Source organism: Muntiacus reevesi, chromosome 3 (genome assembly GCF_963930625.1).
Source record: "Muntiacus reevesi chromosome 3, mMunRee1.1, whole genome shotgun sequence".
Lineage (NCBI taxonomy): Eukaryota > Metazoa > Chordata > Mammalia > Artiodactyla > Cervidae > Muntiacus > Muntiacus reevesi.
The window spans coordinates 146,107,951-146,131,948 of record NC_089251.1 but is presented as its reverse complement, the minus strand read 5'-3'; the positions used below and the strand labels follow the sequence as shown (position 1 = coordinate 146,131,948).

Genomic DNA, 23,998 nt, shown 5'->3' with positions numbered 1-23,998 from the left:
TGACCACTGGAAAAACCATAGCCTTGACCAGACGGACGTTTGTTGGCAAAGTAATGTCTCTGCTTTTTAATACGCTATCTAGGTTGGTCATAACTTTCCTTCCAAGGAGTAAGCATTTTTTAATTTCATGGCTGCAGTCAGCATCTGCAGTGACTTTGGAGCCCCCCAAAATAAAGTCTGACAGTGTTTCCACTGTTTCCCCATCTATTTGCCATGAAGTGATGGGACCAGATGCCATGATCCTAGTTTTCTGAATGTTGAGCTTTAAGCCAACTTTTTCACTCTCCTCTCACTTTCATCAAGAGGCTTTTTAGTTCCTCTTCACTTTCTGCCATAAGGGTGGTGTCATCTGCATATCTGAGGTTATTGATATTTCTCCCAGCAATCTTGATTCCAGCTTGTGCTTCATCCAGCCCAGCGTTTCTCATGGTGTACTCTGCATATAAATTAAATAAGCAGGGTGACAATATACGACCTTGACGTACTTCTTTTCCTATTGGAACCAGTCTCTTGTTCCATGTCCAGTTCTAACTGTTGCTTCCTGACCTGCATACAGGTTTCTCAAGAGGCAGGTCAGGCGGTCTGGTATTCCCATATATATGTGTTAATATACTGTATTAATGTTTTTCTTTCTGACTTACTTTACTCTGTATAATAGGCTCCAGTTTCATCCACCTCATTAGAACTGATTCAAATGTGTTCTTTTTCTTAGTTGAGTAATATTCCATTGTGTATATGTACCACAACTTTCTTATCCATTCATCTGCCAGTGGACATCTAGGTTGCTTCCATGTCCTGGCTATTGTAAGGAGTGCTGTGATGAACATTAGGGTGCACGTGTCTCTTTCAGATCTGGTTTCCTCGGTGTGTATGCCCAGTGGTAGGATTGCTGGGTCATATGGCAGTTCTATTTCCAGATTTTTAAGGAATCTCCACACTGTTCTCCATAATGGCTGTGCTTGTTTGCATCCCCACCAGCAGTGTAAGAGGGTTCCCTTTTCTCCACACCCTCTCCAGCATTTATTGCTTGTAGACTTTAGATAACAGCCATTCTGACTGGCATGTAATGGTACCTCATTGTGGTTTTGATTTGCATTTCTCTGATAATGATGTTGAGCAGAAGATACTTATTTTTAAACTCTTTCAGATACAGATTCCTGGTTTGTGAGTTTCACTTTGTCTGCTGTCATAGTGCTTTTTGTGTTTATGCAGATGATTTTTAATCATGAACTCACCTTCAGCAGAATGTATGTCTCATATCCTCTGGGTTGGGAAGGTGACCTTATGGGGTTGGCTTGGGCTTTGCCTCTCAAGACCTTATTGAACTTCCTTAGTCTGAAAGTGGTTTTTATGTTAATTTCTTGGCTTGGGATTAAAAGAAACTAACAAAGCAGTGAGTATTTGGACTGTAGCCCTACTTCTCCCTTCTTTGAAGTGCCAATCACTGCTAGCCTCAGTTCACTGTCCCCAACCCAACCCCAACACTGCCTCAACAGTAAGCACTGGTATTTTGCTGCATCTGGTTGGCCTGGGTCAGCACAGGATCGGTAGTTTTCCTTTTGATATTTTCTTTGACTATGCCAGATGCTGCCACTGAGTAATTTGGATTTTGCTGCCAAACTATACTTCCATTAGTACCGAGGGAAGACAGCACGCCAGCTCTCTTGCTGAGTGTGTGTGACTGGCAGAAGGCAGCCTTGGGTGTAATGGCTAGAGGAAACGAACTGAGCCGATAATATTTTAAGAAGCAGTTATCTAATTTTGTTAACTCTTGATGGCATTATTATATCATTGATGGTTATGAATTATAAAAATTACTGTTTTTAAAAAGAGGGAATTGGACATTTCATTTCTAATAGCTCTGTTTGGTTCTTTTTCAGTATGTCTAGTGAATGTACATAACATCTCGTATCTTTTTTTTTTTTAAATAATTTTATTTACTCTTGGCTGTGCTGACTTTTCTCTAGTTGCAGTGTGAGGGAGCTACTCTCTAGATGCTTCTCATCGCAGCGGCTCCTCTTGCTGTGGAGCCCAGGCTCCAGGGCTCAGGCTCCATAGTTGTGGCTTAGCTGCTCCACAGCATGTGGAACCTTCCTATCAGGGATCAAGCCTGTGTCCTGGATTCTTTACCGCTGAGCTACAAGGGAAGCCCCTCATTTCTTCTTCTGTTTACTTATTTTATACTTTCTAGTGTTGTGTAAATATTTTATAGATTAATTTATAATAATAGCAACTGCAGAACTATGACTTTTAATGAATAGAAAAGGAATGTGCCTTCCTTTTTTGGAAACCAGTAGTTAGGTTTAAAGTCCTCCTGTTAACCTGTGAGTAGAGTAAGGATTTAGCCTCTGAAAAACACATAAAATTAGCATTGCGCTTTCAGATTACAAAAATAATGAAGTACTCTGAGTACCAGTTTTTCTACTTTGAGTAAACAATCATTTTAAATTTCATTTCTCCAGTTATTCAGAATGGCTGTCTTTAGGTGAGGCTTGGATGAATGAGCATGGGATTGGCACAGACACATTAATACTTATTAACAAGCCTACATTAACTAAAGTGTCTATTTTATTAAAAACTAACTCTTTTAGACTATTGAGAGGAAGGTTAGTGTAAAAGGTATGCATGGATGGCTTATTTTAAAATAAGATATTTAAAATTTTTTAAAAATAATTTTAAATAAACATAATTTTGTTAATTTCAGACACTAAAGTACTCATTAATATTTCCATTGGTGGGAACTCTGGAACTCTAGGGAAATTGTGCTTCCTCTAAGAATCTTCCAGTTTTTCTTATTTTTGACAGCAGGGCTATTTAACATCCTATATATCCCTTTTTGCTTTGACTGCCAGGAAACTCGGGACACATTCAGGGTCTGCTAAAATCTGTTTAGGCCTTTCTGGCCTGCATATTTGCATTGTATTCTTTATCTCTCCACCTCATTTTGACTTTCTAATCTAATTATTTTCCTCCTTGTTCTCATATAAATTTTTTTTCTACTTATGTGTTTGTTGTAAGATGCCTCAACTTTTATAACCCAAGATTGCATATCAGTAAATAAAATAGAATCAGTGTTCCTTTTAGTAAATCCTGCTAGTTTAATACATGTGTACACAAATATGCAGCAGTAGTTAGCAACTTATAGTTAAGTTATTTTCCAGTTTTTTTTTTTTTTGCTAAGATTAGTTTTTAATCTGAAATGTTCTCTGCTAGAAACCAATAGGGTATTGTACCAGAACGTAAGCTTATTTAAAATAAAGTATAACTATGAAACTTTAAACAGTGATCCCCATTTAGAACTTAAATTTTGAAAGAAAATAGGTTGAGTTCCAATGGAAGAAGTTAAGAATACACCCATGGCATGAACACCCCACCATTCTCACCCAATTCCTGGATCTTTCCACAGATCTGCTCAGCTTCCTTTTTTCCACTGATGCAATCAGCAACGCTAGTGACAATTGCTGTCCCTCAATGTGTTGTGAGTCTGGACTTCTGACCCTCCTAAGGGGCTCAGGGTCCAAAGAGGTGATCAAAACTTGGCAAGGCTTATGTTCAGCCATGGTGACGGGTCCTGTGAGCATTCATGATGACACTGTGTAAAGTGCCTGGGACTTTGGGTGGATGGCAGCAGGTGTGAATGAGGGATTTCCAAGTAGGAGAACCCCTGGGAAAAAAAGGGTGAGGTAGAGACAGAAACTGGTTTTCTCCCATCATTTTTGGCACCTTGCAGAATCCCCTTTGCTAAGATTTGTGTTTGTTCAAGCCTACCAGGAGCTAACCAAAAAGTGGTTAACCCCCGTGACCTCAGTTTCTGTGGTCCAGAGAGCAGCCTAGTCACTGGGCTTTTCCTCTGCCCCTCACCATTCACCTGCCACTTCATCATTAATTCCTTAGTAGTGATTTTCCCCTTACCACACTTCACACTCTGATAAATTCTGATAAAGCATGTGGGATTTTTTTTTTGGAAATAATTTGTCTCTGGTTTCCTTTCCTTTAAAATGTAGGTTGTCTTCTTTGTCTTGATTTTGTGGTCAGTTGCTTTGTCTCCGGAGAGGATCACTTCTGTAGACTTAACAACATGAGTTTAATCTGCTAAATTAGAGAGACCAGCAAGAAAAGAAGAGCCTATACCTGGACTTTGAGGCATACATTATTTTGCTAGGAGGATTAAAAAAAAAGTTCCCTTTTAACCACAGAACCCCTCCATTGGAAAGGATTCTGAAAGAAATGAAGAAAACCACCAGAAATGAAATCAGTAGCTTCATGGCCTTCTGTTGACTGGGCCAGACTTTTCTTCCTGCCATTCCTTGGAATGACACTGTACAGGATGTCTGCTGACGTCATCCATCAGGTAGAAGAAGCACTTGATGAAGATGAGAAGGATGCGCTGCTTTTTTTGTGCCGAGATGTTGCTGCAGATGTGGTTCCACTGAATGTCAGGGATCTTCTGGATATTTTAAGAGAGAAAGGAAAGCTGTCTTCTGTGAGCTTGGCTGAGCTGCTCTACAGAGTGAGGCGGTTTGACTTGCTCAAGAAGGTCTTGAATATGGATGCCCCGACAGTGGAGGCCCTCCTGCGCAGGCACCCACGTCTGATTTCAGACTATAGGTAACGCATCAGCCACTCCCGGGGCCGCCCCAGTGGGAGGGAGGGAGGTCTAGACTTCAGAACCATAGAAATGAGGACATCAAGAAAAGCAGGTTCATCCCTTTATCACCAACCTTATTTCCCTATTGATGTTCATTCTTCTGAAATGCTTGAATCCTTAGTACATGGTTGCTTAAAGTAACTGGGTAGAAGGTCAGAACGAAACTGGAAAGGACAGATGGTACGTGTTTGCCTGATGGGTAGAATGGGAGAGACAAATGACTAAGAGCTAGGACTCTTGCAGGCTTCTAATTATGAGGTCCGCTGTGTTCTTTGCTAGCCTGTGATGTCAGAGCTGGGCAATTTCCTCTTCTGAGAAAGGAAAATAACAAGCCTGACAGTAATCTTCCTGACCTTTGTAGAGCTTTGTGTTCCTTCCTGAGTCCATTCCGGTCTTTCCCCTCCCAAGGAAGTTAGTGGGGGAGCTAGCTTTCTGTGAGTGTCTGTGAGATCCCTGCTCCCGAAGGCTCTGGGGAGCCCAGATTGACGGTTTCTTCAATTAACCACATCTAGCCTCCCTTAAGTTCAGAGGGGAATGGCCACTGGAGTTTCCTTTAGTTCAGACAGCCTTTGAATTGTTCCTTCCTCCTGGTCACAGAGCATTCTCTTGGAGGCTCAGAGGCGCACAGAAACCACAGGAAAGGCTGCATTTCTGGGGAAAGAAAGACAATTTGTAACCTTAAATTAGTGATTCTTTCTTCTCTGGATCACTGGTCTTTAGTTATATCATTAAGGTATATTTGGAGATGATATACATGATTAAGAACTGTATTAAAGAGGGTTGCAAGCAGTGTGGCCCTTGGAACGTGGATGAGACTTGAGATTAAAGTCTGTTTGAAACCTCAGAACCAATTACCAGCCATGTAGGCTGAGCAAGCCGCTGCCATCGGTTGGGTCTTCATTTTCCTGCTTGTGAAGCTAAGAATAATATCTGATTTCACAAGTGTGTCTGTAAGGATTGATTGTGATAATTTAGTTTGTGAAGTACTTTTAAAAATTATTATATTTTAAATTATGTAAGGCACTTTTTAAAACCAGGTAGCACTCTACCAATATAAGGGTTCATTATCGTTGTTGCTGTTTTTCTTAATCATCTTCCCTTTCTCCAACCATTATATGATGTCAGAAATCTTAAAACTTTTCAGGAAGCACTGACTGGGTTTTTGTGAAAAAGTCAGGGGACTCTCTCCATCTTCTGTTTCCTTGCTATACTGAATGGAGACAGTTTGGAGACCTCTTGAGTAGAGAGGCCAGGGAGTGCTAGTTTCATTTATTCAGCTATTGAGTGGGCTTTATTGTGGGTTGACATATGCGAAGTGTTTGGTAAGCCCTAGAGCAAAACGAAGAATCTTCCGTCCTCAAGAATCTGAGAGTCTAATTGGGAAAATGGACTTCTAAGCAGTGATGACAACGACAAGGTACCAATGACAATCATGAGATGTCCTTGGGAGCCCCGACAAAGCATGCTGGTACTCCAGCTGTAACAGAGATGACTAAGTGAGCAGGGGCTTTCTGCACAGCCCCAGTCCCCAGGGTGTAGATGCCTTTTACCCTCTGAGTTCTGGAGTGAGCCAGGACAGCTCAGGCGGTACTTTGCTTCACAGTCTCGTGATTCAAAGTATTGTCCCTGTATTAGCAGCTTCAGCATCACCCGGGAATTTGTTAAACTGAGAGGATGAGATCATTTTGAATTCTATTTACGTCTTTCATCTTAGTCATTTAGGTTCTTCATTTATTTCACTATAATTTCTGGGAGAGCTGGGGTATTCTTTGGGGAAGTTTTTATTCATTGTTCTTTTCATAGCAGATGGAAAAAGAGTTACCACGTTCTACTGAAAACTCAGAAGGGATAAGTTTCCTTTTTGAATTTCCTTAAGATCTCCTGGGGTGATCTATGCTTTCTGTTTTCTGGGGGACACATTCAAAATAGGGGCAAGAATTTGTCTCTTAACCGATCTTTGGCCTAGAGGAGACCTACAGTCTTGGTATTCTCACTAGGACTTGTGTCTGAATTTACTAAAGAACATTGTCTGGTTTTCAGGGTGCTGATAATGGAGATTGGTGAGGATTTGGATAAATCTGACGTGTCCTCGTTAATGTTCCTCATGAGAGATTATATGGGCCGAAGCAAGATGGCCAAGGATAAGGTGAGTTTTCTTTCTTTTTCTTGATTCATGTTCCCAAGAGTCTTATCAGAAGTTGGAAGTTGTTCTCTATGGTATGAAGAGAGGGAATCAGGCACTTAAGCAAGGAGGCCCAGATTGAGGGTGAAGGTGGGAAGGGAGAAGAGTATGAGGGTTTTTTCATAGTAACACTGATGGGAAGAAAATTGGTTCATGAATTGAGAGGCAATAGAGTGATGTTGGCTGGTGTGACCCTGGGTGTGTATTTTATCCTTTATCTGTGCCTGGCTTATCCTTCAGCTACTCTCCCTGGTTTGACAGGTCATCCGGGAGGGTTAGGAAGTCCCATCTGCTCACGCCGAGTGGAGGCAGATGGGAAGGGCTGGCCCACTGCCACCTTGCTCTCTGCTGTCTCTCTGTCCTCAGCCAGTTCAGGGTCAGCGTGGCGTCATCAGGCTGCGGGGGGAATGGGCAGGGGAAGGTCCTTGAGACGGATGAATCCAGAGAGTAGCAGAGGTAGAGATTTACAGTTGAAAATGAGCTAGGGGTGAAATCTCAGGGATGCTGTGGTCACTGAAAAAGTATTCAAATCCCAGCTGGCCTGACATGTACTTCTGACCTGTGGACAGGCCAGGAAAAGCTCGGGTCTCTAGTTATCAAGGACCTGCTTCTGAAGACTTTGGTAAATCATTGCTTAAGAATCTCCTCATGTTTCTTAATGATTGTTGTTTCATTTCTGAGATCTATGAATATATAGGGCAACTGTATGCCCCCATTATCAAATGCAAAATGGAAAGTAAAATTAAAAAAATAGAACTCATTTTTTGGCGTCCCCTAATCTACTTATTTCTCAATCATTTATGTAGATTTAATTATGATTATTAATTGAAAAATAAAGATAGCACATTGGTAACCAAATGTTAAACAGAAAGAAAATAAAACCAAAATTGATGCCTATTTCTGAAATGTAGTTCTTTGCAATCCCTATGTTCCAGGCTGAACAAGTAGCAAAATACCCTCACCTTATAATTTTACCACCTCATGTCTGTCCACTGTATCAGAATGAACTGGAATTTCCAGCACTGATTAAAACATTTTAGGAACTTCAAGATTATATCATTTAGAATTTTTCTAGTAAAACCATTTCCCCAGCTACCTTCTCACTTCCCTTTTTCAGTAAATCCCTTAGAGTTTTTCAGTATGACACCAGCCTGGCTTTTGGGAAGAGAATTAATGCAGGAGGATTTTATTTTCGGCCTGCTTTCTTAATCCTTCATGCAAAAAATGACTCATGCATCTATTCCCAACCTAGGTGCAGTTGGCACCCCCCAAAGACTTACCTCTTTTCTGGGTAAATTCCAGGAGTGTAATTTGCTCATGGCCTTGGAGAGACAATAAAACAAAGCAGTCTGGTTTAGAATCCTTGAAGGTCACTCAGAGGGCTCCTCTGGTCATATTTTCTTGTTGTCATAACTTATGCAGCCTGATGTTTGCATATGAGGCCTGATGGTCAGCCTTACTGACATTTGTTTCTTGTTGACGGTTCTCTTAGAGTTTCTTGGATCTTGTGGTTGAATTGGAGAAGCTAGATCTGGTTGCTCCAGATCAACTGGATTTGTTAGAAGAATGCCTGAGGAACATCAACAGGATAGACTTGAAGACAAAAATCCAGAAATACAGGCAGTCAGGTGAGCAGCATTTTGGCCCTCTCTGTGGCCTAAGGAAGTGCCTATGTATAGTGGGTTAGGTTGGTAGAGATTCATTGTACAGAACCTGAATGTCCATGGCCCTCACCAGCCTGAGGCTAGCCATCAGAATCCTTTATATCCTCTATACCCCATATCTGCTAACTTCACCACCCAGCACCCCTGACCACAGAGTCTTGGCCCTCTGTAAAATGCCGCCAAGCAGCTGTTAACATTCTGGGCTTCAGGGAGGAGTCTGCACCCCAGCTTCCTGCACTGGCCTGTGGCTTTGTGTGCACTCAGGGCTGCTGAGTCTACGCCACACCCTGCTGCCTTGCCTGACCACCATCCAAGCTCTGGAGACATCCTGTCCCTGGGGTCCTGTAACTGCCTTGCATATAACCTCCTCATGGAAAGGGGCATCTTTTCTGCTGAACCCCTTCCACAAAGGGGACCAGCTCACACTGGCCTTCTCTCTCATGGCACCCCTTCCCATGTCTTTTATTTATTTTTTATTTTATTTTTAAATTGGAGGCTAATTACTTTACAGTATTGTGGTGGTTTTTGCCGTACATTGACATGAATCAGCCATGGGTGTACATGTGTTCCCCATCCTGACCCTCCCTCCCACCTCCCTCCCCATCCCGTCCCTCAGTTCCCATGTCTTTTAGACTCACACTCGGTAATGGGCTCTGCTAGCAGTCTACTGCCGCCATAGAGCCTGAGGGCGTGACTGATACCCAGTGACCTGCACACAGCCCTCCCCCATGCCCATGAATGACTCAAGATCAAGAATAGGAGTAGCACTTTTAGTCTGTTCTTAATGACATTGTGAGAAGAGTCATCTGATCTGACATTTTGAGTTCAGTAAGTGGCTGGAAAGTTTTGGGTATTTTGAAAGATCATGACTGACTCTGAACTGAGCCTCTGTTGAAGATTCATTTGATGACAATTTGTCAATCTTAACTCAGTGCCTCTCTTCTGCTTGTAGCTCAAGGACCGGACAAAAATTATGTAAATGCTCTCCAGGCATCTCTGCCAAACTTGAGTATTAAAGATCCTTCATATACCCTAGGGGTGAGTCTGAGGCAAATGTGTGGAATCCTGGCATGAAACAATTTCATAACTTTAATAGACATGTATATATTCTCCTAGCATGTATTTCAAATTTAACATCTGAAAAAATTATGACAGAAATATGCATTTGTTTATAAAATATGTATAAATTCTTGTAATTTCAAAGCTAATGTGTTTATTGAGATAACTTGGAAAATACAGAGAACTATATATAAAGGAAAGAATGTAAATCACCCCCAGGTTAACATTTGTTCCCCGCTAGTCTTTTTTCCCTGTGTGCTTATGTATCCACATATACAGAAATTTTTTCCATTGTGTGTCCCTTTGAAATTTTACGTTTTTATTTTTTAGTATTTATTTTTTATTTATTTGGCTGCACCAGGTCTTAGTTGTAGCATGTGAACTCTTTGTTGTGGCATATGAGATCTAGGTCCCTGACCGGGGATCAAACTTGTGTCCCCTGCACTGCAAGACAGATTCTTAACCGCTGGATCACCAAGGAAGTCTAGAGAATTTAACTTTTTAGATAAAAATAGGTAGGACATGCCCATGGACAAAAAATTCAAAATGTGCTAAAATGATTTTTAAAGTATGTTTCCTCTTACCCAGTCCCATTCCCCAGAGGCAGCTGTTGTTACCCATTTTCTTCTCTGACCATTTGGAGATAATTTATGCACATATTATATTAATTTTTATTTTTTTTCTTCTCTACAAATGGTAGCACACTGTGCCCACTGTCCTGACCTGAGAATTCTTAGAAATTTTTTCATATGAATCATATGGGACTGCCTCTATTTAATCATTGCTTTTAGTGATTGGACATAGTTTCACTTTCTAGATGTATCACAATATGTTGTATATATATGAATTTAGATTTTTTTCTAATCTTTTGTTATAAGACAGTACTTCAAAATAAATATCCTTGTATTTACCTCTTTGTGCATTTGCTTTTCATTGAGCTTATTTTAGTGATTTCAACAAAAGTGTAAAAGTGTTTTTGTCACTGAGTGATTGATTTGTGATCATAAATAACAGATAGTCACTTCTGGTGGTTGTGTTAGTCAGCAGTGCAAGGTCATCATCAGAATAATTGTTTGGTTAATTTTTTATATTGAGAATTTAATCTTACTGTAATCTCATCCTCATCCACATATAAGGATATAGGGAATATATAGTTAGGACCACAGTTTATCATTTGTGATTAAATCATAAGCACTTTCATAAAAGTATGTGATGAAAATATTGACTGTACCTATAATAAAAATAGTTTTGTGGAGAAGATAAGTTGTAAGAGAGCATTAAGCAATAGAATTTCTGTACTCAGATGGATGATGGTAGGCATTAACTGCCCAACCCTCTCATTAAATAAATAAGGACATTTAGGCCTAAGGACCTAAGGGCCAAAGGACCAGAAGGCCTCCGTTGAGGCTGAGCTGGTAAAGAATCCACCTGCAATGTGGGGGACCTGGGTTCAATCCCTGGGTTGGGAAGATACCCTGGAGAAGGGAAAGGCTACCCACTCCAGTATTCTGGCCTGGAGAATTCCATGGACTGTATAGTCCATGGGGTTGCAAAGAGTCAGGCAGGACTGAGCAACTTTCACTCAGGCCTAAGGAACATTGAGTGCCCACTCTACCTACCGCCAGACCTAGGCCCATCCATACTCCTTCTACACCATGGTGTATTTTTTCCAGAATTAAATATGCTTTTCTTTGTCCTTCTGAACCTCTGTGATACCAAATCATGAGAGAAGACTGATCTAGGATTCAGATCCAGATTTTCTGAACTTTCTTTGCTATGGTGTATCTAACAGAAATTATACTGTCATTCTTAGTTAAAAGCCTGCCGTATTTTCATTATTGCCTTTCTATTTTGTTAATGCAAGTAATTGTATTCACTGTCTATGTGGCTTTTTAGGAACCCACATGATCTGTAAATTTTGCCTTAAATTTGCTATATTAATCTATGGCCTTGGTCATTCATTCATTTAGTTAGCAGGCACTATAGTGTATGAATTCAGTGAATTCCTCACAAGATTTAGGAACCTGGATGTTAACTCATACAAGTTTGCAAAGGTGCTTTTAAAATTACAGTAAGCATTGGCCATCCCAAATTCCAAAGATTCCTGGATGCCCTTAGGGAAGTCTTACCCGCTTACCCCACCCTAAATGTCCTATCTCTTTATTCTAAATGCCCCATCTCTTTGTAAAATTTCGTCCAAATTTAGCCCCTGAGTTCAAATACTTCCCTTTATGTGACAGAATATCTTTGGAAATGTTAAAGTTAATTTCCAGAGATATAAACATTTCCTTGTTATTATTGATTTATAATTTAATTCTGTTTTTGTCAAATAATTGCTCTGTATGATTTCTGTCCTTCAGAATGCACTGAGTTTTTTGTTTGCTTTTTATGGCACATTATACAGTCTATTTTGGTGAATGCTATATGCACTTTGTAAAAAAAAAAAAGAATGTTCGCAACTATTGAGTGAAATGTTGGATACATTGCAGTTAGTTCAAGCTGGCTGAATGGTTTTCAAGTACATTCTTTATTATTAAAAAAATTGCAGTGGCATTGTGAGACACATGATACCAACATATGAATTAACAAATTGTGGGACTTTCCTGGCAATCTAGTGGTTAGGGCTCTGTGCTTCCACTGCAGAGGGCCACAGGTTTGATCCCATGTTGGGGAACTAAGATCCTGCAAGCCACGCGGTGCAGCCAAAAAAAAAAAAAGTTGTAACTCTGTATTATAATTTTTTTTATATTTATCTAGAGTAAATCTAGCTTTGATTTGATGTTGTATCTCTTTAATAGTATGTAAGAGTGAATGCACACCCATGTGGGGTTCCAGATTCTAATATCATTATCCTCTGGCTAAGTCATTGGTTATTACTGATAAAAGCAGTTTATGTGTTTTCTTTGATTTAGCTGCACAGACTTAGCTCTAGACACAGCTTAATGAATAGTGTACTTTCTCTTTTGGCTAGGGTAGCTTCAGAGGAGAGCTGTCATTTGAAAGCTGAGCGTATCAGATGGTTGACAGTATGTGCTATGTGTGCCTTACACAGGACCTGTCATCTGGGAAGAGAAAGGGTCTGTTCAATCTTTCATTCTCTGATTCATCCCATTCTGGCCCTCGGAGAGGGTGGTTAATGTTCAAGAGCCATGCCCACATGTGGCTTATGCATAGCTAGGCATCATAGAAAAATAAAAACTGGACATTTATTAAGTACTTCCATATGCTTAAAAGGCACTGTGCTGAGTGCCTTGTATACATGTAATCCTCAAAAATATTTATAAGGTAGGTACTATTATTGTCCTCATTTTGAAGATAAACAGACATATAGTTAAGGAATTTGCTCAAAGTTACATAGCTAATAAGTGGCAGAATTCCACGCCCACTCTTAATCATACCTCTACCTTGCCTCTGTGTTAAAGATCAGGTCATTCACCTTGATCTTTAACACAGAATGTTGACTGTTCCAAGTTCCAACAGCTTGTTCTAACTTGGAGTTATTGTGGCAACTCTCTTGTACCATGACGTCTGACTTCATTGAGCTGTTTTTGAAACATTCTAATATGCTAGTTGAATATATTGACACATTTATTGTATTATTTTGAATTGCTGCTTTGGTCATAGACTATAGTTTTATGGAATTAATGTCTCTTGCTAGTTTTCTTTAGATAATTTAACAGTGGATGTGATATATTTATTTATTCCTAAGTAAGAATCCTATCAAGATATTTAAAGAGGTGTAATATAATATGCCTCTGAAAAATGAACGGGGAGTGTGACCTTGTTTTTTATGTTTGAAGATCCAGAATGGCAGGAGTAAAGAACAAAGGCTTATGATGGGACCACCTGGCATTCAAAGTAAGACCAGCTTTTCTTTATATTCGCCTTTATAAATGCTTGATAATTCAAGTACAAAATGTTACATGTTTAGAGCTGGCCATTCTTTTATCTACATATTTTAATTAAGCTCTCAAAATGAACAGTTAAACTCTTAAAGTATATTCATTGGCATTTCTAGTTATCCATCAAATTAGCTTATTTGAATGTAAATACCTCTGACTTCATCATTTTGGCTACATATTCTAAAAGATGTGACATTTATACCTCAAACAGAACTATAACCAGGCCATGTTAAGCATTAATCTAGCCGTGGTCATAAGCCATGTTAAACCAAATATCTAGGAGCAGGAAGAAAAAGGTTACTAGGATCTTGTTTTATAACCCATTTAATAAATGTAAATACTGTAAGATGACATTCGCCACCTCTACAAATAAAAGAATTAAAAAAAAAAAAAACCTAGTCATCTGGTCCCATCACTTAATGGGAAACAATGGAAACAATGATAGACTATTTTCTTGGGCTCCAAAATCATTGCTGATGTTGACTACAGCCATGAAGTTAAAAGATGCTTGCTCCTTGGAAGAAAAACTCTGACCAACCAGTACAGCATATTAAAAAGCAGAGACATTACTTTGCCGACAAAGGTGCATCTAGTCAAAGCTATGGTTTTTCCAGTAGTCATGTATGGATGTGAGAGTTGGAGTATAAAGAAAGCTGAGGGCTGAAAAATTGATACTTTTGAACTGTGGTGTTGGAGAAAACTCTTCAGAGTTCCTTGGACTGTAAGGAGATCAAACCAGTCCATCCTAAAGGAAATCAGTCCTGAATATTCATTGGAAGGACTGATGCTGAAGCTGAAACTCCAGTACTTTGGCTACCTGATGCAAAGAACTGACTCATTTGAAAAGACCCTGATGCTGGGAAAGATTGAAGGCAGGAGGAGAAGGGGACGACAGAGGATAAGTTGGTTGGATGGGATTACTGACTTGATGGACATGAGTTTGAGCAAGCTCTGGGAGTTGGTGATGGACTGGGAAGCCTGGAGTGCTTCAGTCCGTGGGGTTGCAAAGAGTCGGGACGTGACTGAGCGACTGAACTGAGTCATTTCAACCAAAAGATTTAAGGGATGTAAGATCTCTGTCATCACTCTTAAAACATCAGCTCTTGATGCTATCATTTTCAGGAAGGGTACTTTTTGCTTGTCTTGAGTCCTCCTTGAAGAGAGGGCTGAGTCTTACTGTAGTGGATGTGATTGTACTTAAGAGTCAGGGCTGCTTAGACAGGTAAGGAGGGCTCAGTCTTACCTGAGGAGCTTGGAATTTGTCCTGTGTGCAGTGGCGATCCTGAGTGTACCAAGCAGGGTGGTGGCTGGATGGAAGCCTCCTTTATGTGGCAGGCCCCTTGCCAACATCCCCTGACTCAGCCAATATACTGTCTGTGTGCACCTCCAAACATTCTGCCCACATCAGCCAGATGGAGCAGGTGGAATGTCCATCATTCCATGCATAAAAGTCGGCCCTCCAGCCAGAGCTGTTGAAGAGTGAGTTAGTTTCTGACAGCATGTTTCTTAAAACACCGGTGAGAGTGGTGAGAGTTAGCTGTTTAAATTGGGAGACCTGGTAGATTTGGATAGGAATTTAAAATAATCAGAGCTCTTTCCACTGGGCTCTGTGATGGCCAATTTATCCTTAATGGTAATTATACAGGTGAGGTAGAGGAGCTCTCCATAGCCCTGCAGATCCTTAGGAGAGCTGGTTGCCAGCTCTTGCCTGAATATGGTTCATTTGCTGGTAAAAGAGAAAAGCATCCTGATAACTTGCCCTCAATCTAATAGAAGTTTAAAATAATCAAACCAAGTGTTCATATTATTTCGGACTTTCAAATAGATTTCAACTGGATGATGATTGCAATAACTATAATTTATTAACACTTTTAGTAAGTGCTAAGTACCCTGAAACGCCAGTACTTTGGCCACCTCATGCGAAGAGTTGACTCATTGGAAAAGACCCTGATGCTGGAAGGGATTGGGGGCCGGACGAGAAGGGGACAACAGAGGATGAGATGGCTGGATGGCATCACTGACTTGATGGGCATGAGTCTGAGTAAACTCCGGGAGCTGGTGATGGACAAGGAGGCCTGGCTTGCTGCGATTCATGGGGTCGCAAAGAGTCGGACACGACTGAGCGACTGAACTGAACTAAACTGAACTGAAGTACCCTGAACTGAGATGGACATGTTACATAGATTATTTTGTGTGTTTTCCTTTCATTCTGTCAAACCATGATTGTTAAAATATAAAAAAGTGAAAATTTCCTCTTAATTCTGAGTTTCAGACATAACCACTATTAATGTTTGATCTGTGTACCTCTAATAAGTATATGTAATATACACACCCAAATACATGATTTTAAGTACATTGGCTCAATATTAAACATATTATTCAGTAATCTGTTTTTCTCTTAATATATCCTACGTATGTTTCCATGTCAAGAACATAAAATCTCTGTTATCTGCTTTAACATTGCGTAGTATTCTATTATATGTACCATTATTTATTTAACCAGTTTCTTGTTAGTAGACTTTCAGGCTCTTTCTAGCTTAGGGCCAGTACAGTCCTTCAGTACCTCTCCATGACATTTTTGCACACTTGTTCTGTTATTTCCTTAGGATAAACTTCTAGAAGCAGAACATTGGTTTAAAGGGTATTGCTAACTGTCCCTTAAAAATTCTATTTCGGCTTATACAGCATTACCATTTGAAAGTGCTCATTTCCCCAAACTTGACCAACACTGGCCTTTTCTTTGCTTGTCTTTAGATATTACTCCTCATTTCTGCAGCAATCTTATAAATTAGGTGCTCATCTCAGAGATTAAAAAACAAAACAAGACAAAACAAAACCCCACCAAACCCTGAGACTTCAGGAAGAAACTTGCCCCAGATCACAGAGCTTATCAGTGATGGTGCTAGGGTTTCAGCCAGCCCTTCATGGCTTCAAAATGGGTGGTTTCTCCACTTCCTTGGGACTAGTAAAGTCATTTTTATCTACTTTGCTTTAGGTTCATCTACATTTGCTAAGCTCACTGTCCGATATCTTGCCATTGACATTTTATTTTACAATCTTCCATTGACACTGGATTAAGAAAACATGGCCATCTCTTCCATTAAATGGCAAACTCGTAAAAGCTTTTCCTTCTCTGAGTCTCTAAGGCTGTTCCCTTGAGGCCTTGTGTGCAATTTCAGTACATGCAGTAAAGCTATTGATTTGTTGGGAAGTAAGTTTATCAAATTCTCCCTATCAGGTTAAAAACTCGCCCGTCACTGGGTTCTTACCTGGAAAAGGGCAAGGGAGAACCTTCTTTCACTTCTATTTAGGTGGGTTTCCTACACAACTCCTGTTTAGCATGGGGACTTGTGTTTGTTATCAGTTGGTTAAGTGTTTCAGTGTGAGGTTAGAAGCTTGGGGCTGAGTATAGCTGGGGAAGAAAGAGATAGTGGGGGGAAGAAAATCGGGAAAGAGAACAGGTGTGACATAAAAACCAGCAGGGACTAGGAACAGTCCTAGCTCTCCTTCAGTTTTGTAAATGATTTTTCTCTCATCCCCAGGAGAACCAGTGAAGAGATCCATTCAGGAATCAGGAGCATTTTTGCCTCAGGTACAGAATAAATGATCTGACTTGGTAGTGTAAGCACAGTATCTGTGGAGATCAGTGGTGGCTTTACAAATATCTGTCTATTAATTCTTTGTGACAGAAGGATGCTGAGGATGCTATTCTGAGAACTCTTCTGTTCTAAAGGGGAACCTTGGATGTAGCAAAGAAAAAGATGTTGAAGTGGATTGCCATTAGTGAACTTTGGAATATAGGCAAATTCCAAAGTGGCATTTCTCTTCTCAGTTGAGTGATTGCTGAGTAAATAAGTAAGCAGTGACCCCGAACCTTGACTTGTTATGACTTTTTCTATGCTGGTACGTCTTTTCTATAACAGAAGGCAATAGAAGGCCTGCTTTTGTGTGGGTTTGGAAAAATATCACTTGTACAAACTCAGGTTGCTCTGGAAACTTATGACCCATCTTTTCTCTGTGTTTTACGTTATCTTTATGTCACAAAGCTAATGTGTAAAGGGACTGCGGGCTTCATTAAAACTAATTAGAAACTAAAATAACTGGCTGATGTTGACGGGAAATGTCAGTCATGGTGACTTCAGCCTGTGCCTATTGAGTAACTCATCTGCCAAAAGGAAAGTTAAGGAAATCCAAAAGAAAAGATAGTATGGGTGGGACCTTGAGCTAAGAGAACAATGTTTAGCTTCTTTGACAATCCTTGCTTTCCTTTCCAGCACATGGTGGAAGAGAGATATAAGATGCAGAGTGAGCCCCTGGGAATCTGCCTGATAATTGACTGCATCGGCAATGACACAGGTAGGTGTGGATGCTCCAGATGAATTGATGCCCCATAGTGATATCGAGACACACACAAGCGGTATTCATCAGAGGCATCAACACTAGCTGCTGTTTAACAAACCACTGCCAGAAATGTGGTTTCACACAGGAAGGGTAATTTCTTACTCACGTCTGGTGGGGATGGGGCTGGGGAGCGTCACTGCAGGTGAACGTCAGTGGGGTCATCGTCTGAGGGCTTGGAGGTTTCTTTGGATCCTTTGTATATGACTGGTGGGTGAAGGAAGTGAGTGGAGGAGCTCAGAAGGACTTCAGGGACAGGCTTGAAAGTGATAACGTATCATTTCTACCCACAATCCTTTTGTTGAACTCATGGCCCCTTCCAACCACAATAGACAAGGAACTGAGTCTAGCCGTGTGTCAGGAGGAAAATGAAAGGGAGCTGGAGGAACCCACAGTGCTGTCTCTGGCACAAAGGCAAGTTTTGTGAAAGATGGGGAGGTTCTGTCTTGTCTTTCCTTACTAGATGCTGCGGCAGGAAGGAGTCCTGAAGTCCAAGGAGGGGTTAAAAATGGAAGGTTTTTCTGGGCTTCAGTATTATCAGATGCCCCATCATTTCACCTAGATAGACCTTTAAAGCGTTTCTGGGGAATATTGAAAATAGGATAAATTTGTGCTCATTTAGAGGCAATTTGTCTGCCACCCTGGCCTTTGGTTATTGGCCTGAGTCTATACTACCTGTTTATCCTTGTTTGGATCTGAATGGGATTCTTTTGCTCAGTCGTTGGATGTCTGACTCGAACTGAATCAATCACTGGTGATGCATCAAAAAATAAGAAGAGCTTATATATGTGCAATAAAATTTGGTTTGATTATTTATCTCTTTCCTGAAAGGATTGATCATTTTATTTCCATAGTTTTCCAGCTTCTCAACATTCTCTTAGAATGAGTCAGAACTGTGTTTTTTAGGCTCACGTAAAATGTTACCATGGTGGAACTTGCCTGGTGGTCCAGTGGCTATGACTCTGCTCCCAGTGCCTGCGGCCTGGGTTCAATCCCCGATCAGGAAACCAGATTTACCTGCCTTAACTAAAGATCCTGCATGCCCCCCAAAGATCAAAGATCCTGTATGCCACAACTAAGACATGGTGTGGCCAAACAAGTAAAAATAAATATATATATATTTAAATGTTACCATGGTGAGTTTTATGGGAAGAGAATCCAAGAAAGGTCCAGTTAGCAACTCTTACACCAAATTTCCTGGGATTTCAGATATGATCTCACTCTCTCCTGTCCTGTATTTGGTTAGATGTGAGAAATGCTGTCTCCTGAGCTATAGATGTGTCCCATATTTATTTATTTTTATTTTTCTTAAACAGAGGTGTATTTGATGTACAAGACTTGTTCTTTCTGTTTTAGCCCTTAGTGTTCTCTTAAGAATGAGGAAATACCTTCTCAGAAAGAGATTGTGTGATCGTCCTCCTGTTTCAGTTGTCACCAGTTTTGTTTCACGCATCAACGAGAAGTTCCCAGCTGAACTTGGTGTAGGATGTAGAGCTGTTGCGTGAGGAGAATCACAAAGATAAAGCCATGACTTGTGATTTCCGTGGCTAAATCCCAGTGTCTACGTCCCTTGTTGAGTTATGACCCTCTTGTGGGCCGGGACGGAGTGTGTGTTTGTATTTTTCTGTGTTACAGAGTTACGATCAGAGTTGAGCCCTGGGATTCCATCACGTAGGTGTGAGTCATGGCTTTGCCATGTCCTAGTTTGTTCCATGGGGCACTTTTTCTAGCCTCTCTCTAGCTCCATTTTGCTTCTGTAAACTGAGTTCGTAACAGGACACACCTCACAGGGAGATCGGGAAGAGTGAGTGAGTCGTACTTGTTAAGAACTTAAGGCAGTGCCTCACACACACACACACACACACACATTTATCAGGCACTAAAATATCCATTTTGTGGACATTAGTTAATGTTATTTGTCCATTTTGTTTGTTTAATTTTAGTTGTAGATCGCTGGGCTAGAACTCGCCATGACTTTGAGCTTAGCACACGGACCCTGACCCCAAACCAGTGAGGGACCAGAGAACTGGGATCCAGAGGCCTGTATCAGTATCTGCAAAATAGCTCAAAGATACTGTCTGTTGATGGGTACGCAGGACTTTGCACCAACACTGTCCTTGCCTTTGTTTCTCCCTGGTCTCGCGTTCCCTCCATTCCTTCCATTCCTGATTAATAGCTGCTGGAATCTGCCCGTTGGAACTCAGGGAGGGTCATGGAAGCTGGGTGAAGGCTGTTTTCTATAATCAAAGAAATACAAGGCCCCACAGGGCCCCTGCACAGTATCACTCTTATCCCCATTTCAAGATGAGCAACCAGAGCACAATAAACTCCCTTTCTATCTTTTCTCATTAAGGAATAGAGCTGGGATTTGAAAGCTTGACTACAAAGCCTCTGTTTTTAGCCACTTTGCTGTAAGTTCCATGAGGGTGATGAGCTTCTGCTCTGTGTCTTCAGAACCTGGAACTGGATGGCACATGAGAGTTCAGTAAATATTTGTTGGGTGAATGAACGAAGGAACAAACTCTATTGGTCTTGGTATGTTTCTAAAACCATTCCTTTGTTCCTGTAGAATTTAGCAGACTCCCTTACACCTATCTGTTCCTGTCCTCAAAAAAAAAGAGACTTCTATCCGAAGAGTATGTGATTTCCCCAAAGCTTTATAGATTTATTCTTCCTTTATTCCATAAATGTTTATTGAGCACCTACTATGTGCAAAACACCACGCTTGGCCCTATGTGAAGCAGGTATAGTGGCTCATTCTTTAAAAAAAAATTTTTTTTAAGTTTTTTTTTTTTTTTTTCATTAGTGGCTCATTCTTGAGAAGATCTTTAGAGAAGTCAGTAACCTCTTCTTGGAGCAGACGTAGAGGCTTAAGGATTTGGGGCTAATTGTCTCAGTTCAGTGGCTTTGTGCCTGGCGTCCTCACTGTTGAGTCACTTGTGTCAGAGTTCGCAAAGCTAGGCTTACACGAGGCCCGGCTTCAGGGTGCCCTGACAGAGCATCTAGTTAAGGAGGGGAGAAGTGAAAGCCCCAGATCACAGACACGTGGACTCTGGACCTTGACCTTGGGGCTGGGGTTTTTAGACTGAATGAAAGATGGTGTTTGCAGATTTTAAGAGGCTGTGTTTATTTGTCTTTTCTCCCTCACTGTTTCTGAAAAGCTTGAAGATTTTTGTGTGCTCTTTTACCTAGGCTAAGATGTAGATTTCTCTAACTGATGCTGCACATGTCTCTGGGAAATTTGCGCAAGTAAACTTTCTCTTCTAACAGAGCAGCAGTGGTTCTGAAGGCCGAAAGTTGATCAGAGAGCTTATTTTGCAAGGGTGTTGACTGGAACTTGGCTGCTCCTTGGGGTTACGCACCCCCTTTCCTCAATTTTGCTTAATGGAATGGGTTGACAACCCAAGTCAGCAGCATTTTCCTATGCTGACAGATATAAACAAATCTCAGCAAGGGAAATCAGAGCAGCCTTGGTGGCCTCTGCTCCTGAGCTTTGAAAACACATGGAAGTCTGACCTGAGATGGTGATGGAGGCTTCACTCCCATAGAGCAGCCACTGTTGCCTGCCAGCTTGAGTGCCAAGGAAGATGAAGCCTCCCTCTCTCAACTCCCATGGCCTTAGCAGACTGTTAAAGATAGCTTCCCTGGGAATTGGGCGGGGGGAGGGTCTGTGGAGCCAGGAAGTCTGTGGTGGATGCTTTTTTTCCTGGGCATTCTTGTTCAGTTTGGCTGTGCTGGGCCTTGGTTCCTGCACAGGTTTTTCTCGAGTTGCAGTGCGTGGCCATCTCGTGGCACTGGCTTCTTTTCGTGAGGAACGTGGGCTCTCGGGCATGTGGGCTTCAGCAGTTGTGGCTCCTAGGTCTAGAGCACAGGCTCAGTACTTGTAGCACATGGGCTTAGTTGCTCTGCGGCATGTAGGGTCTTCCCAGATCAGGGATCGATCCTGTGTCTCCTGCATTGGCAGGCAGGTTTTTTACCACTGAGCCACCAGGGAAGCCCTTTCTGAGCATTCTTATCCTCTGAGACTTAAGCAACCATTCAGTTGGAAACCTAGCATCGCTAATGAAATTTCCCTTTAAATCAGTGTGTGTGTGTGTGTGTGTGTGTGTGTGTGTGCCCTCAGCCATGTCCGACTCTTTGCGAACCCCAGTTCTGGGGTTCTGCAGCCCACCAGGCTTCTTTGTCCATGGAATTCTTCAGGCAAGAATACTGAAGTGGGTTGCCATTCCCTTCTCCAAGGGATCTTCCAGACCCAGAGATCGAACCTGCGTCTCCTGAATTGGTAGGCGGGTTCCTTACCATGAGTTACCTGGGAAACCCTTTAAATCAATGCTACATAGCAAACCCTTTTTTCACAGACAGCATAAATCTAGGATATAAAGAAGAATTTTAGGCCCACAAGCCCTTATTGGAGACCCTTGTATTTCAAAATTTAAAAGTTTAAGAGTTCAGAATGATGATGTGGTACATATACTGTAATTTATAGAACATTCCAGTGGGGTCTAGGGTAGTGCCCCATAATCTGTGGTTATTTCTACAGCAAAAGAAATGGATATTTGCACTAAGTGGAATAAAGACTATAAATAGCTTTTCATTAGTTCAGGAAAGATTTTGCTACAAAACAAGTTAGGGAAAAGAACTTAAGTTTTTCAGATTCTGGAGTTTTGGAATTGTGGAAAAGGCGTGGTGGGTATGTGGAAAAGCAGAGGACTTTAAGGCTGCCTGAGGGACCACAGAAGCTTCTCTTGACATGCACTTGACATGTTTATTATTAATATTGTTTTCTCCTAAGAAAAGCTAGTCCCGAAAGAATTACTAGTCATCATGTGTAGCTTAAAAAAAAAAATGACGTTTGTAAAGTAGCTTATAATTTTGTGTGTCCAGTAAATGGACTGTCCAGTAAAACCCCCTGATCGGTGTATCTGAACAAATGGAAAGTCAGGTTTATACAAACCCCGCCCCCCCACTCCCCGCTTCCCTTCTCACGCTTCTGTCTTTATTCACCATTTTCCTTCCACTTGGAGGCCTTTCCTTTGCCCTGGTGTTTTTTTGGGGGGAACCGCAACTGAATTACACCTTTCCCATAATTTTCTCTTCAGGTGTCTCAGACCTCACTGACTTTCCCTACTCTGATCTCCTATTTTACATAAACTCCTACATGTCAGTTATTGTTTTATATGCATTTGTACACATCTCATTGGAAAATACCCTGATGCTGGGAGGGATTGGGGGCAGGAAGAGAAGGGGACAACAGAGGATGAGATGGTTAGATGGCATCACCGACTTGATAGATATGAGTTTGAGTAAACTCTGGGAGTTGGTGATGGACAGGGAGGCCTGGCGTGCTGCAATTCATGGGGTCGCAAAGAGTCAGACACGACTGAGCGACTGAGCTGAACTGAACTGAACTGATACACATCCAAGTACCCCTAGTCCTGCCTCCCAGCACACGGCTCACCACCACCCCCTCTCCTATGTGATCGTTCTGCTCCATGCCCTGAGACACGTGGAGTGGGCACCAACCACGGCCACGAGCGCCTTTGCCCCACACTGTCACCGAGCCACACTGATGCCCAAGGCCCCAGCAGAGCTGTCGAGGAGACCTGCGGTGATGGCAGCACCCGTCGGCCCACAGCGGCTGCTTTTCCACAGGGGATTCCGCCGTCGACCCATGTTGGTGCACTTCATCGGCCGTCCACTTCACCTCCGAAGAAAATAGTCTGTAAACAGACATGACACCCTTTGGTGATAGAGGAGCCCAAGATTGGGCTAGAAGGAGACTGTGGTGTGCGATTACCCCCGTGGAGAATTCTTAGGGGAAGTTGATGACAGGTTGGGGAGAGGGGATGGAGTGTATCCTGGATAGATAGATAGTTTGGAGGGAATGGTAAATGATTGGGTGTCATAACTAGCTGAGGGGTGTGTGGAACAGGGAGCTGTGTGTGTGTGCGTGCCCGCATGCCCACCTTTGGTTAGGAGTGGGGGAGGGAGGTCTTCTGGGTAAATCTGGCCTCGCTGTCGTAGGACTGAGAGCTGTGGTCAGGCAGGGAATACCGTGTTGGTCGGGTGGTCCGCCCTGGAGGCGTCTCTGCCTGGAGCACAGCTGCAGCCTCCCACCTGGTTGGCAAGGCTTTCCCGGCCGGCC

General features: G+C 41.7%; 1 protein-coding gene across 7 annotated transcripts in view; it reads left to right on the top strand.

The window, feature by feature from the left end:
- Window positions 1–23,998, top strand: part of CFLAR (CASP8 and FADD like apoptosis regulator) — a 50,364-nt gene that overhangs the window by 15,492 nt on the left and 10,874 nt on the right. For 6 of the 7 annotated variants that reach the window (XM_065930835.1, XM_065930838.1, XM_065930833.1 and 3 more), the window contains exons 2-8: window positions 4,005–4,608; window positions 6,689–6,794; window positions 8,323–8,458; window positions 9,447–9,532; window positions 13,354–13,411; window positions 16,998–17,047; window positions 17,730–17,811. In XM_065930835.1, the coding sequence (XP_065786907.1) occupies window positions 4,247–4,608; window positions 6,689–6,794; window positions 8,323–8,458; window positions 9,447–9,532; window positions 13,354–13,411; window positions 16,998–17,047; window positions 17,730–17,811 (880 nt within the window). In that variant the 5' untranslated portion in view covers window positions 4,005–4,246. The remainder of the gene's footprint in view (window positions 1–4,004; window positions 4,609–6,688; window positions 6,795–8,322; window positions 8,459–9,446; window positions 9,533–13,353; window positions 13,412–16,997; window positions 17,048–17,729; window positions 17,812–23,998) is intronic. The other variant, XM_065930839.1, reaches the window with a different exon arrangement.